The sequence below is a fragment of the Podarcis muralis genome, chromosome 15 (genome assembly GCF_964188315.1).
Source record: "Podarcis muralis chromosome 15, rPodMur119.hap1.1, whole genome shotgun sequence".
Classification (NCBI taxonomy): Eukaryota; Metazoa; Chordata; class Lepidosauria; order Squamata; family Lacertidae; genus Podarcis; species Podarcis muralis.
This window is the reverse complement of record NC_135669.1, coordinates 11,291,368-11,305,776: the sequence shown is the minus strand read 5'-3', so window position 1 is coordinate 11,305,776 and position 14,409 is coordinate 11,291,368. Positions and strand designations below refer to the sequence as shown.

The window sequence follows — 14,409 nt, the reverse complement described above, 5'->3', positions numbered from 1 at the left end:
TGTTTAAAACCCAATCTATGTTTTCTTATTCAGAAGTAAGAACCATTGTTTTCGGTGGAATAACGCTTCCAAGAAAATATGCTTTGGATTGCAATCTTAAATTGTCTATGGGTTGTGACTATTAAAAAAGGCTGAGTAACCAAAAAGTTATTTGGTAAGTGCAAATATTGGTGTACAAATTCCTACTCCCCCAATCCAAGATCTCCAATCTTTTTCTCCCTTTCATAAAACTTGAGTTTCTGTATCTATATGGAAGTATATCCTCCTAAACCCAAAGGGGCTTACTTCTATGGAAACCTGCAATCCCATGTTTACTTGAATTCTGTAGGGCTTGCTTCTGCATGAACATGCATAAAGTTCTGCTGTACCTCACACCAACCCTAAATCTGTTTATTCAGAAGTAAAGCAACAGATTTGGCTAATCTGTTATAGGAAGCTCAAAAATTGATAGACTTACTACACACTCCTATATGTTTACTCGGAAGTAAGCCCCACTGTACATAAACGGGGCTTATTCCCAGCAAGTATTGATAGGACTGGTGTCCTCCTGTGGTATAACATACGTCACAATAATCTTGAGAAGTACCACAAGACCTTCTATTTGTGTGTTTCCCCAAAGGCAAGGACTTCAACAGGTCTAACTCCAGAGCAGCTCTGCCACTTAATGCTGGCTAACCGTGGCCCCAACACCAGCATACCAAACCCGATCAGGCCCATATAATCCCATTAATTCAAATATCCCTGGGTGCAATCTTGCACCTACTTCCTTTACGGACTCATCCCCATACAACTCAGCGGCTGTTATCTGCGGAATCCAAAGTAAATCCCGCTAACTGGAAATCTCTCCCCCCGTAAAGAGGATCGCAGCTCCGCAGTCAGATGATAGGCGGTGTTTACTCAAACGGCAAAGGCCCGCCGAGAATGCCTCGTTAAATGTTATGGCAGCTCAACTTGCGAGCAAGAGAACTTCAGGACGGCGGGGGTTGGGGGGAGAGAGAGAAGCAGCGGCACACATAGAAAAGCGCGTCGCCCTGATTTCAAATCTCGACTCGCGAGTCAGGGCCTCTTTGGAGTCAACACAGGATCGGGGCCAAAAGGGGGCAGCAACAAAAGCCAGCGAGGAGACGGGACGGCGCGGCCAAGGGAAGCTCCTCCTCCTCCTCATTCCAGAAAAGTGAAGGCGAGGCGGGGGGGAAACGAGGAGTCGCCGCCGCCGCGGGTCCTCCGTCTTCTGAGGAGAGAGCGCCATCTCCCCTTCTCCTCCGACCCCCGCCGCCGCCGCCGCCCCACAACGCTGCCTCCCCCCCCCCTCATTTCGAGGTTGGGGAGGGGGGGCGCAAAAACATATATATTATATAGAGATAGATATTTAAAGAGGGTTCCTCTACCTTCGGCTGGAGAGTCCCGCGGCTTCTGGAAACTTTCCCGGGGCTGCTGAGGCGGCCTCTCCGCCTGTGGGGGGGAAAAAGGCACAAAGGGGGGCGGGTTGAGGCGTTTGCCCGGGACGAAGCCCCCCCACCCCGCTCTCCCGTTTCCCCCCCCCCCCGACTCAAAACAGCAGCCTCTCCCCCCCCCCCCACTCCCCACATTCGCTCTCTTTTGTAGCCCTTCCCTCCGCCATCAACTTTTTACCTCAGAATCGGAGCCGGAGGCGCTCCCGCCGCCGCCGCCGCCGCGGTTCTCGGACTCGTGCACGAGCGACGACTTGAGCTCGTCCAAGTCGCCGTGCGCCGAGCCGCGGCCCCCGGAGCCCTTGTCCTGCTCGTCGCCTTCATCCTGGAAAGGGATGAGCTCGTCCGGGGCGCCCAGGTCGTCGCCTCCGCCGCCACCTCCTCCTCCGCCGGCCGGTTGCAGCTGAGGCATGGTGCGGCGGGGTCCCGGTGCGGCGGGGGGCCGCTCCCCGCACCCCGCCTGCCTCAGCCCGGCCTCTCGACGCAGCCCCGTCCCGCCGCCGCCTCCTCCGCCCGAACAAAGTTTTGACACTCTCCGGAAGAGAGGAAGGCGCCGAAGAGCTCCTCTTCTCCTCCTCCTCCTCCCTCTCTCTTTCTTTCTCTCCTTCTTTCGGAGTCGAGGGAACGGGATAGGCGGGAAAAGGAGGAGGTCGAGGGGGAGGCGGCACCCCGGAGGCGGCGTGGGGGGGGGGGAGAGGAAGGAAAAGGATCCCGAGAGTTGCTCCGAGGCAGCCGCTGGCGGGGTCCCCTGCCTAGCCCACCCGGGGAGGGTCGGGAATGCGAGAGCGAGGGGCCGGGAGGGAGGAGGAGGAGGAGAAGGGGAAGGGAGGGAGGAGGAGCTCCCGCTGCAAATTGACACCCCCCCCCAGCCAGCGGTGGAGGAGGGGGAGGGTTACGGCCCCCCCCCAAAGTGACGGCAAGTACACCCACCCACCCGCTTCACACGCCCCCGCGCGATCACTTTCGCCCAGGGACCCCCCAGCTCGGCTTCACTCGGGTTACCCTGACCCGCTCCTACGAACGCATGTCCTCCTTCCCTCCCCTGAAAAAAATTGTTTTTAAAAATGTTTTTGAACTACTATAGAGGGGTTTCAGGGGACGTGCAAAATAAAATGGGGTTCCAAAAAAAGGGGGGAGGGAATTGGAGCCCCCTGTGTTTTTGTAAACGCCCCTCTTCCCGCAGGGGGAAAAAGCCGCCCCCTTACAAAAATATATATATGATGAAAAGGCTCTTCTCTGCTCAGTATTTAAATGAGCCATAACCAGGGGACTTTAGTTAAAAAGGAAAAATTGTTTGCAGCCCCATCCTGGGCTTGGTTGGTTTCAGAAGTAAGGCGCAATCCTAAACACGCTTTGCTCCCGTTTAGTTTAGAGAGGTTTATCCTGACCGTGCTTACTCAGAAGTAAATCCTATGGAATTAAATGGGATTTTACTCCCTTGTCAGTAAGGGTTAAGCTTGCAGCTCTGCTTCCCAGTAAAGGGAGGGGCTTTTGTTCTGCAAGTCCCACTATGGCTTTCAGTGGGACTTACTCCGAGCTAAGTTTGCATAGGATAGGTGCTTGGCAGCCTGATCATCTACATGTTTCTACAAGACTTGAAGTCTCAATGTGAGGCTTCCTTGCCAAGTACATGTGCTCTGAATTGCAGACATAATCCTGCAATGTATCTGGCAGTACTGTACTTATACCTGAAACTCTCAAGCGTGTTACTCACTTCACAGGGGAAGGTGGTAGGGACTCAGTCTGCTGGCCTTTGTGCATCTTGCATGTGCATTAGAATCAAGAAAATATATCCAACCTTTTACTTTACTTGTGGGAGTGGGCTGAAACTAACTAGAATAATTCTGCTGCAGGGTATGTGTTGGAAACCAGATTTTTAAAAGACATTCCTCAAAGTCAAAACAAGCAGAGTTTTACAGGTGACAGATACAAGAACATGAGATTCTTCCTAGAGCATGCACAAGTGTTGTCTCCCGCTCCTTGCTCTCCAAACTCGCATTAAAAATAATTATTTCTTCCCTTGCTTTGATTTATCTCTTCAGCCTCTTAAAGGCTACTTATGTGTTTGGTGCAAGCAACTGCCTCCTGCCATACCTGCATTGATTATTGAGACGTGGCCCAACTTTAAACCTCCAGCACCTATGATTTTAATGGATTTCCTCAGCTTTCTTGCTTCCCTTACGGTGGTTATGGGGAACCTGTGGCTCTCCAGATGTTGTTAAACTACAACTCCCATCAGCCTCAGCATGCATGGCCAATGGACACTCGCCTCTTGGTCTCTTGGCATCCATGTGTATTAGCCTTATGGTAAGTCAGACCATTAATCCATCTAGCTCAGGGTTGTCTGCACTGACTGCATAGGAGCCAACTCCTAGGGGCCAAGGTCCCTTCAGCCCCCCCCTAAAATATTTGAGGGGCTCCCCCTCAAGTTGATGGGCATTGCCATTCAAATGGTGTGTGTGCACCATGTCATGTGATTGATTGTACAGGGTGGGACTTACCTGGGCCCTCCCCCATATTTTATTCGATTTCACACTCCTGACTGACTGGTAGCAGCTCTCCAGGATATAAGCCAGGGTTCTTTCCTGGCCATACCTGGAGGTCCCAAAGAGTGAGACCTTCTGCGCATACAAGGCACATTATGTACCACTGAACTGTGGTCCTTCCCCAAAGACTGGGCCCACAGTAAGAGAGCAAGGCTACGGTTGCACCATACATTTATAGCACCCCTCCAATAATTCTGGAAACTAGTTTACCCCTCATAGAACGATAATTCCCAGCTACAGTTCCCAGAATTGTTTGAAGAGGTTTGAAATGTATGCAGTGCATGCAGCCCAAGTAAATGAGCAGCAGGGACAGCAGCAAGAAGTAAAAGACTCTGCCCCAAAAGAGGGCAGCTTGTGTGTGTGTGTGTGTATGCACACATGCCACCTTTCCACATAAATGTGCCCAAACTAGCTGAAAACACATTTCTCTTTTGAGGGAGAACTATTGTTCCTTCCTCTCTATCTATCCAATTACAATAACATTCTAATTCATTTCAAAACTTGAAGTTGACAATCCAAATAGAGAATTCATTTTGATGATATAGATAATAACATTTTAAATGCATTGTAAAATGAATAGTCATTAAAGCATATCAGCTGATATCAGCTAGTTAAAATAAACCATAATCAGATGTGATACACATCTCCAGTGCAATCATATATTCAGAATTATATAACTGACAGACAGTGTGTAGCAGTACTAGCAATTAAAAGGCAGTGTTAACAAATAATACATTCGTGGAGGCATCTTGCTCAAAGCAAACCCCCCACCCAAAACCTGGGGCCAGCACTGCTACAGGAGTTATGGAACAGCCACGTTGCTCTCAGCAAAAAGTGCAAGGTTTTTTTAAATTAAGGTTTCACAGGAGCAGTAGTTAGAAAGCAAACAAGGGGTCTGAAAGTGTACATGGACACAGACTACCACTCCAGCCCTTGAAAACATGCAAGTCCAGCAGATATTGAAAAATCGCAGGTATTTTAAGTGTTGTAGTATTGAACTATTAAAAATGTCACAGCTTTCTTTCCAGCTTAATCATCAAAGTTGAGGAATTGTGTGTTTAGGCATCTGAAGCTTTCTGAGGATTATGCCATTTAGAAAAGATGTACCACCCAATCCTATGCATGATTACTCAAAAGTAAATCCCATTTAGTTCTCTGAAACTTTCCCCTAAGAGTTCCCTAAGATTTATAGCCTTAGTACAGTGGATTCATTTTATTTTTCTATTTATTTTTCTTCAAAAGCCAGATATTGAGACAAAACCCTTGGAAAAGCAGTCATATTGAAAAACTTTTAAATCTGTTAATTCTATATGTTATCTGCTACCCATCTGGATTTGTGCACAAGTTGGCTAAACGGTAACCTTTGGGGTCCTGCTTGGCAGGCCTGACTTCATGAAAGCAAAATATTTTACCCCTGCACACAGGAAATCTAAGCCTGCGTCATAGCCATCTATGCAAGCAGTGACACAAGCACTTTTATCATGTGAATTTGGTGTCAGAATTTGGTGACAAGGTGCGTGGACTTACACAAGCACATGTTGAACAGTGATCGGGGTACAGGGCCGTCTTTCCTATAGGTGCTAGGGGTGCGGGGCGCCGGGCTCTCAGGGGAGCCAGGCTGAGAGTCCTGGGGCCCAAGAGTTAAGTTCGGGAAAGAGCCCATCCATCGGTCGGGCTCTTCTGCTGCAGGCGGCTCTGCACTGTGAGTTCAGGGGCTACTGAGCCAGCAAGATGCTGAGGCGGTTGGCCGGCTCCGCTCTCCTGTGTGTCTGGGACTGGGCAACCTGGGGGAGGCAGCGCCAGGCGGATCTTTGCACCCCGGTGCCGCATATGCTTAAGATAGCCCTGTTGGGGTACATGCAGTGGCCTGTGAAAAGCTGCTCATTATGTGGCCAGCTATAATACACATGGATTCACTCCATTCCAAAACTAATTTCTGGTTAGGTGAGCTGGCTCACACAGCCCCTTGGAATTTGATTGCTCTTTATTGTCTGTGCTGTTTCATTCGCTGCTGTTTGCATTCCCATGTAGGTCCTCTGAGTCGCCTCATTTAAATGGCTCTCACTGAAGATTCAGGCCTAAAGATGAGCCTCACTGCTATTTAGAGCTAATTTGTACACATTTACAGTAGTGCCTCGCAAGACGAAATTAATCCATTCCGCGAGTCTCTTCGTCTTGCGGTTTTTTCGTCTTGTGAAGCACGGCTATTAGCAGCTTTAAGAAAAAGGAAACAAACTCGCAAGAATTCGCAAGACGTTTCGTCTTGCGAAGCAAGCCCATAGGGAAATTCGTATTGCGGAACGACTCAAAAAACGGAAAACTCTTTCGTCTAGCGAGTTTTTCGTCTTGCGAGGCATTCGTCTTGCGGGGCACCACTGTACTCCTCCAGATTACATTTCAGAGTTTTTCTACTTTGTCACAGGTTTACTTTGTGTCAACAGGTTGTTGTTACACAATAATCTCTTTTCTTCTTCTTTTGCCACAAGAAGCCACAAAGATTTATTGGTATTTTTGCCATGTGTGAAATTGCAGCACAGTGTCCAAGACAAATAGTGAAACAGTTTTCCAACTGGCAAAAGAAAGTAAACATGGTATCCCAGCTTATCATGCTCCAGGTGTAACAATTTGCTGAATAATGATGGCAGGAATTAGCTGACTATGCATTTACTTCATTTTGGCAGTGGGCTTGTTCTAGCCTTGCCTTTTCAACCCATCTCTGAAATATTTGGGGTGAGGAGTGCCCACTGAGACCCAAGGTTGTACAGGCTCTTAGGCCATGACTGTATATTTTAAATTGTACTTTATATGGAAGAAGGACTGCTACTTGAAACATTATTTCTATAGTGTCCGATGTGTCTTTAAACCATTTCCACAACACTCTGGAAGTCATGTCTGTCTTCACCTGGAGAGTAAAGTGAAAAGTACTCAACGCTTTTAGAGCCTGTTAAGAGCTGGGGAGGTATCACAGCTTAACAGAGCACGTGCTGTGCATGCAAATAGGTTTGATTTCTGACATATATATTTCGGTCCTAGGTGATGTGAATGTTTGCATCTATGGAGACATTATTGGGCTAGATGAACAGATATTCATAAAAGGCATGAGGTATAAACTCAAATGAAAATAGGTTCTGGGCAGGGCACTGAGTCTAAATGTTTGGAATTATGGTCATGAAATTATGTTTAATTGCTTTATTTTTATGTTTGAAAATCTGGCTAGACAGAATAAAGTACAGTGGTACCTCGGGTTAAGTACTTAATTCGTTCCGGAGGTCTGTTCTTAACCTGAAACTGTTCTTAACCTGAAGCACCACTTTAGCTAATGGGGCCTCCTGCTGCTGCTGCGCCGCCGGAGCACGATTTCTGTTCCCGTCCTGAAGCAAAGTTCTTAACCTGAAGCACTATTTCTGGGTTAGCGGAATCTGTAACCTGAAGCAGTATGTAACCCAAGGTACCACTGTACTTTTTCAATGCAGCCCATAGTTAAATGCTGGACCTTGCTCCCGCAATAAGCGGTGATGGGTGCAAACCTGGGTAGCTTTAAAAGAGGATAAGACAAACTAAGGAGGAGGGGGATGTCTATGTTCTACCTCTACTGTCAGAGGCAGAATGCCACTCAATGCTAGTTGCTGGAAATCACAAGTAGAGAGAGTGCAGTTGTGCTCAGGTCCTGTTTGCAGGCTTTACATAGTCATCGGACCTGCCACTGTGATACAGTAATAAGTTGCTAGACCACATGGACCGGTTGACTGATCCAGCAGGCTCATCTTACATTTTTTGTTTGCTTATTTTTAATGTTGGTAGCTCAGCTGGTAGAGCATGAGTTGTGGGTTCGAGCCCCATGTTGGGCAAAAGGTTTCCTGCATTGCAGGGGGTTGGACTAGATGACCCTTGTTGTCCCTTCCAACTCTCAGTTCTTTGATTTTATGATCTGCCCCACACCCCTCGGGATCAAAGCTCTCTACAGAGCTTGCAGTTTAGAACAATAACATGTTGGGATTTGAATTAAAAAAAACACAACAGTGATGCTTTACGTTGTGAACTTTATCTGGAAAATGCCTTCTAAATATTTTTTACAAAATTAAAAAGTGGACGCACAAATATTCTACAAATATTTTTAATAATTAAATTTATTCATTTAATTTGTGCACTTTGAATCTAGAAACGGTTTCAAGTTCAAACATAAAACTTTTGCATCCGTGGTATTTGTCCTTGACTGATAAACATGCATACTCTCAAGCTGTTAGTTAGCTATAAGAGTTCAGTGATATTTACTCCTTAGTAATTTTACATGGAGACAATTAAGATCAGACTTGTTTCACATTTGGTGGAACTTTCTTGTTTTAAAAGTATTGATTAGTAATAATCCATACTGAATACAAAATGGCGGAAGATTATATCCAATTCTATGTCCAATCAGAGTAGACCCATTGAAGTGAATGGCCATGACTACCAAGTTCATTCATTTCAATGGGTCTGTTCTGAGTAGAATTAAGTTGGATACAGTGCTATGTATACAGAGGAGTCGTATATATGTTTGTCTATGATTGCTGCTATAGATGAGAGTTCAGGAAGTGATTTTTTTTAAATGTAGTTGCCGAGCGGTGGAATAGCCAGAGACAAAGCTTTGGCAATCTATCTATTTTACAGCTGCAATGATTTTCTGGGCCAGGCCCTGGACATAATCACTAGCTCTTCAAAAGCAGTAGAAGAGGATGCAGCAGTTTGGGAAACAACGGCAGTGGAAAAGCCAATCAACTCATAGGAAGGAAATGGATCAGTGGAGGAATTTTGGAAAAGTTTACGATGATTTATATCAGGTGTGGGGAACCTTTGGTCCTCCTGATGTTGCCAAATACAACTCCCATGAGCCTTAGCAAGCATAGCCAATAGCCAGGGGGATGGGAGTTGTAGTTCAGCAACATCGGCCAAAGTTTTCCCATCCCTGATACATATATTGCTGTTGGTATGTATGGTACTGTACAAAATACAAGAGGGCAAGGTCCCTGTCATGAGATAATAGCAATCTATCAATCAACACGGGAGAATCAGGAAAATGAGAAGAAATGGAAGCAGGGGTGAAGGTGTATGGTCCGGGTTAGGGAGTCTGCAGCCCTCCATCCATTTGTTGGACTACAACTCCCATCATCCTTGACCATTGACTCTGCTGGTTGGGGCTGATGGGAGCTGGAGTCCCAACAGTGGCTGGAGGGTCACAGCAGCAGCACCCCTTGCACACACTGAGGAAGAGCACAACAGCCTTAGGCTTCTTTACGGCCGGGCATGGGAACTTGGGGATTGTGCCAAAAGGTTCACAAAATAATGATCATGCTATTTTTTATCACACTGGAAGGGCAGTGTTGTTCTTGGGCCGTATTATGTTTTCCTGATTTATAGGCTTAGTAGTTGACACTATAGCTTTTCTGCATTAATAATAAAGTACAAAGAGTCAGACTTTTGTGGGGAATGCTCTTTGCCCCCCCCCCTTTTTTTGCAGGAACAGAAATGTATTTGCTTTTCAACACTTTTGAAATATTATTTTCATTTTTGAATATATGCTCTCATGAATGCCGCAGCTGAGATTCCTGCATAGGAGGGAGTCGGACTAGATGACCCTCATGGGTCCCTTCCAACCCTACAATTCTATGTTGTTGTTTTTTGCAAATATACATTTTCAGGCATCATAGGCTACATGCATTTTCAAACATGCACCACTACCCCCTGCTGGCCAAATTATCCTCTTCTGACAGGCCTTACACAAACACACACACACACGCAAACGCCCGCGCGCCCGCCCGCGCGCACGCACACACACACACATACACACACAAAGTTCATAATTTTTAATATATCCCTTGCCTTTCTACTGTTTAGGTGTCCAGGGTGACTTCCAAACTTATTTGAAAATAACTGGTATCAATCTTAGTGGGGCAGGCAAGTGAACCTTCGTACTGCCCTAGAACAAAGGAACAAATCCCCTTAAGTCCATGCCAAACGCATCAGACCCACTGAGACTTTCTTCTGGTGCATAGTGCTTGTGCCACCTCAGTGTTAGTAGCAGGGCAAAGGCGTAAGACGTCCTTTCTGGAAGCACCCACCCTACGGACCAGTTTTGGAGCAGAGCACATGCAAACATCTGAGTTGGATTAGTTGGGCAGTGATTAGAGGCCCAGCTTGGCTGCTGCCACCCATGTCTTCCTTCAGACAACTGTCTCGATGTCAGGTATTGCACTTATATTCCACCTTTCTTCACAAGGAGCTTGAAATGGCATACATGGTTCTCCCATCCTCATTTAATCCATACAGCAACCTTGTGAGGTAGGTTCGGTTGAGAAGCAGAGACTGACACAAGGTCATGGCTGAGTGGGGATTTGAACCCTGGTCTCCCAGGTCCTAGTCCAGGGGTCGGCAAGGTTTACCAGCCATGGGCCGGATCACTCCCATGGAGAGCGTCTGTGGGCCTGAGTGGCGCAGTGCGACGCTGGAGAGCCAGTGTGGTGTAGTGGTTAAGAGTGGTGGACTTGTAATCTGGTGAACCGAGTTCGATTCCCTGCTCCTCCACATGCAGCTGCTGGGTGACCTTGGGCCAGTCACACTTCTCTGAAGTGTCTCAGCCTCACTCACCTCACAGAGTGTTTGTTGTGGGGGAGGAAGCGAAAAGGAGATTGTTAGCTGCTTTGAGACCCCTTAGGGTAGTGATAAAGCAGGATATCAAATCCTTTAAAAATCGCATTTGTGCATGTCTGCAGCACCGGAAATTGTTTCTGCGCATGCCCAGATGCTGAAAATCGCTCCTGTGCAGAAGCAGTTTTCGGCGTCTGGACATGCGCAGACGCGATTTCTGGTATCTGGACTCACCGAGTGGGCGGCTCGGTACGGGGGTGGCTCGTGGGCCGGTAAAACGGTCTTCGTGGGTTGCATCTGGCCGATGGGCCGCACATTGCCGACCTCTGTCCTAGTCTGACACTCCATCCATTACACTACACTGGCTACAATTGCCCTCTTCCTTCCCCAATGCTAGTGACAGCTCTATCTCTGTTCTGTTTGTGCATATTACCAGGAAGCTTGGTTTTGCTTCGTTTAACTCTTTCCATGGGCTTCATTTGGATCTTCTGGTACAGTGGTACTTCAGGTTACAGACGCTTCAGGTTACAGACTCCGCTAACCCAGAAATAGTACCTTGGGTTAAGAACTTTGCTTCAGGATGAGAACAGAAATCATGCAGCGGTGGCGCAGTGGTGTAGCGTGGGGGGTGCAGGGGGGGGCCGGCCGTACCGGGCGCAACATCTGGGGTTAGGGCAAATCCACAGGTTAGGGGGCGCAAATCTACGGGTTAGGGGCGCAAATTACTTGCCTTGCCCCGGGTGCTGACAACCCACGCTACGCCACTGCGGTGGCGTGGTGGCAGCGGGAGGCCCCATTAGCTAAAGTGGTACCTCAGGTTAAGAACAGTTTAAGGTTAAGAACGGACCTCCAAAATGAATTAAGTTATTAACCAGAGGTACCACTGTACTCTGTTGCATCTGCTGTATTAAATGCCAGTACTGAAAAATCCCAGTTCTTGCTTAGATGCCTTCCCAGATCACAATTGCACCGCAGCAGCCTTTCCCCTACCAGTTTCTCCCGAGTTCACCCAGACGCTACTTAATCAACTTACAGATGTAAACTGGTTTAAAAACTGGATTCTCTTGGGGAATCCTGTGGATTTCATGAAGGAGGGAGCCTGAGGTTCTTAGGAATTTAATGGGACGTAAGTTACTTGCTGCTAAGTTGTTCTTTTGATTTCAATGGAACCTAAAGAAAGAAAGAAAGAAGATTCACAGGAACTGTATTTTGTTAAGAGTGCTAGAAGCTGTGGCTTTGGGAGTGGTAAACTACAGTTCCCAGGATTATTAGGAGGGTACTTTAAATGTATGATGTGTACACAGTCTATATCTCTGGATTTGGCCCTAAGATTATCTCAGCTTGAAGCGCAGCACAATTTTTAATCAGGAAAGGCTAGCCACACTCATTTTTGCAACAAAGTAAGTAATCCTTGTATGTTGGCCTGTAGTTTTTGAAGCTTAAAAATAGGAAGTTCAAGGAGAAGTGAATTTGAATCAGCTTCAACAGCCTGGAGTAACCTTCCACCCCATTGTAACCATTTTGGTCACTGACCTTAGGTTTGAAATAACTATTTTCCCTGCCCCTCCCTTCCTCCACCACTCTTCTTTTCCCCTTCTGTTTCCATAATGGACAGGTTCTGCAAATAGTGCCCCCTTCCTCTGCAGATGCAAATATAAGTTTTGGGCTGGGGGGGGGATAACAAATGTAGCACTGACTGCGTCTTTAACTTGATAAGCACTCTGGGGAGGGGGTGGGGAGGGAGAATCAATTTCTGTTCCTAAGGTTATTTTGTGGTGGGTGGGTGTGAGAGGGGCGCTCTCACAGAGCAACTGAGCGACAGCTTGAAACCGCACTATTCCTTGATCTCAGGGAAAAGAACAAGACAGGAGTCCCAAATCCCAGCTGTGCAGTGCAAGGATCAGAGCACTAATAATATGACTGTAATGATACATGAGGGAGTCTTTTCCTGGTCTCAGAGAGTTCAGCATTCCTTCAGAGAAAGCAGCTCCTGAATCCCAAACATCATGTACACCTCTGGCTGGCTGCAGCAGCTGCTTTGTTACATGGACTGTTTTCTTATTTGGGGTGCATGGGTGAGTATGGCGGGGGGGGGGGGAGACGTGTTTTAGGCACTGTTTATCTGCACCCCTCCCATATCCAGAGGCTAGAGTCAGGTAGAAAACGCATTTGGTGTTGGGGCGACTGTCAAGAGCGAATCTTGATTGACAAATTGGGGCCCCAACGGAGCTCATTAAACCCAACCTCAGTTCTCTCCTGGGAAGCCTGAATACTAGACCCCTGTTTTTCTGCTATTAGAATATTTTGACTCCTCCGTTGATCAATTGAATGTGCCTTTTCTTTTTTCCCCTCCAGTATTAATTCAGTTTGGAGTCGCAGATGATTTTCCTGCTAATGAAGAAACACTGCATGCGGTCATCAGGAAAGGTGAGGCCGCCTTTGCTAGAGGACCTCAGGCAGAATACAGCCTGATTATTCATGAAGACCTCTGTGCCTGCAAATACCCTTCTTGCCTTCTCTCCAGCGGGCCTCTTTCACCCCATCTCTTGTCAATTGCATTTTATTTTTTAACATGAACAAAAACTTAATAAATGAAGAAATGAAGAACAATGCAACCCGGTTTCATTTCAAAATAATTTCGGGTGACATTCATTCTTGCTGCTAGCAGCAAGCATAGCAGGGGGTTGGACTAGTTGACCCTGTGATTCTGTGAAATGGGCTACCACCAGACAGCATTTAGTTCACACAAGAAAGCAAAGGCAACTTACACTAAACTAAAATCCACAGGACGATAATACCTTTATTAGTCTAATCAAGATGTTGTGAGATCAAAAGCCAGGAAGAAGAAGCACATAGCGTAGTTAATGCAGTGTATAGTTGAACTTTGGAACTCACTGCCACATGAGGCACTGATGCTCACCAATTTAGATGGGTTTAGGATTAGGCAAGTTAATGGAAGATAAGGTTCTCAATGGCTACTAGCCACAGCTGGAGAAATCCCAGTTTCTGGAAAGCATAGAGTGGGAGGGGAGAGTGCTCTTGTGCTTGGGTTCCTGTTTGCGGGTTCCCCACAGGCATCTCTTTGGCCACCAAGAGGATGGGATCCTGCACTTGGTGGGCCATTGGCCTGATCCATCGGACTCTTGTGTTTTCATACAGCAAATGGCTATGGGGTCTTACCCAAACACCAGTTCACAATACTTAGCAAAGCTCAAACACAAGGCCGTAGCTGAATGGTCTGGAGTAAGGGATTGTGGGAAAGGGTCCACATTAGCCCTTATGGAAGAGGAAAATCTCAATGCACACACTTTCTCTCTCTCTCTCTCTCTCTCTCTCTCTCTCACACACACACACACACACACACACAGTTCAAGCCCAGGTCTCCAGTGACGATAGCTCAATGGCTTCCGGCTCCTTGTTTTCCTTATATTCCTCACATATTGCAAGCACAGTGAAGATCATTAAGTGTGCAGGAATATCTAGACTGACTAATCCTGTATGTGAGTGGGAAAGCAATTAATTCAGAGGTATCTCAGGTTAAGAATTCATTCTGGAGGTCTGTTCTTAACCTGAAACTGTTCTTAACCTGAAGCACCACTTTAGCTAATGGGGCCTCCTGCTGCCGCCGTACAATTTCTGTTCTCATCCTGAAGCAAAGTTCTTAACCCGAGGTACTATTTCTGGGTTAGCGGAGTCTGTAACCTGAAGCGTCTGTAACCCGAGGTACCACTGTACTTACAGTATCTGGAACAATGGCAAAAAGAGAACTCGAAACAAAAGCTGGTTCACTA

At 46.9% G+C, this 14,409-nt stretch overlaps 1 protein-coding gene and 1 long non-coding RNA gene across 2 annotated transcripts in view; one reads left to right on the top strand and one right to left on the bottom strand.

Annotated features, from left to right (window-relative positions):
• Positions 1-2,230, bottom strand: part of TCF7L1 (transcription factor 7 like 1) — a 69,896-nt gene extending 67,666 nt beyond the window's left edge. Inside the window, exons 1-2 of the mRNA XM_028708623.2 lie at positions 1,633-2,230; positions 1,389-1,452 (exon numbers count right to left, since the gene is read on the bottom strand). Of these exons, the coding sequence (XP_028564456.2) occupies positions 1,389-1,452; positions 1,633-1,863 (295 nt within the window). The 5' untranslated portion in view covers positions 1,864-2,230. The remainder of the gene's footprint in view (positions 1-1,388; positions 1,453-1,632) is intronic.
• A 47-nt stretch (positions 2,231-2,277) lies between these two features.
• On the top strand, positions 2,278-13,213 carry LOC114585749 (uncharacterized). The gene is made up of 3 exons (XR_013390893.1): positions 2,278-3,758; positions 5,026-5,133; positions 12,974-13,213. It is a non-coding gene; the product is annotated as an uncharacterized LOC114585749 (long non-coding RNA).
• Positions 13,214-14,409: the final 1,196 nt, after the last annotated feature.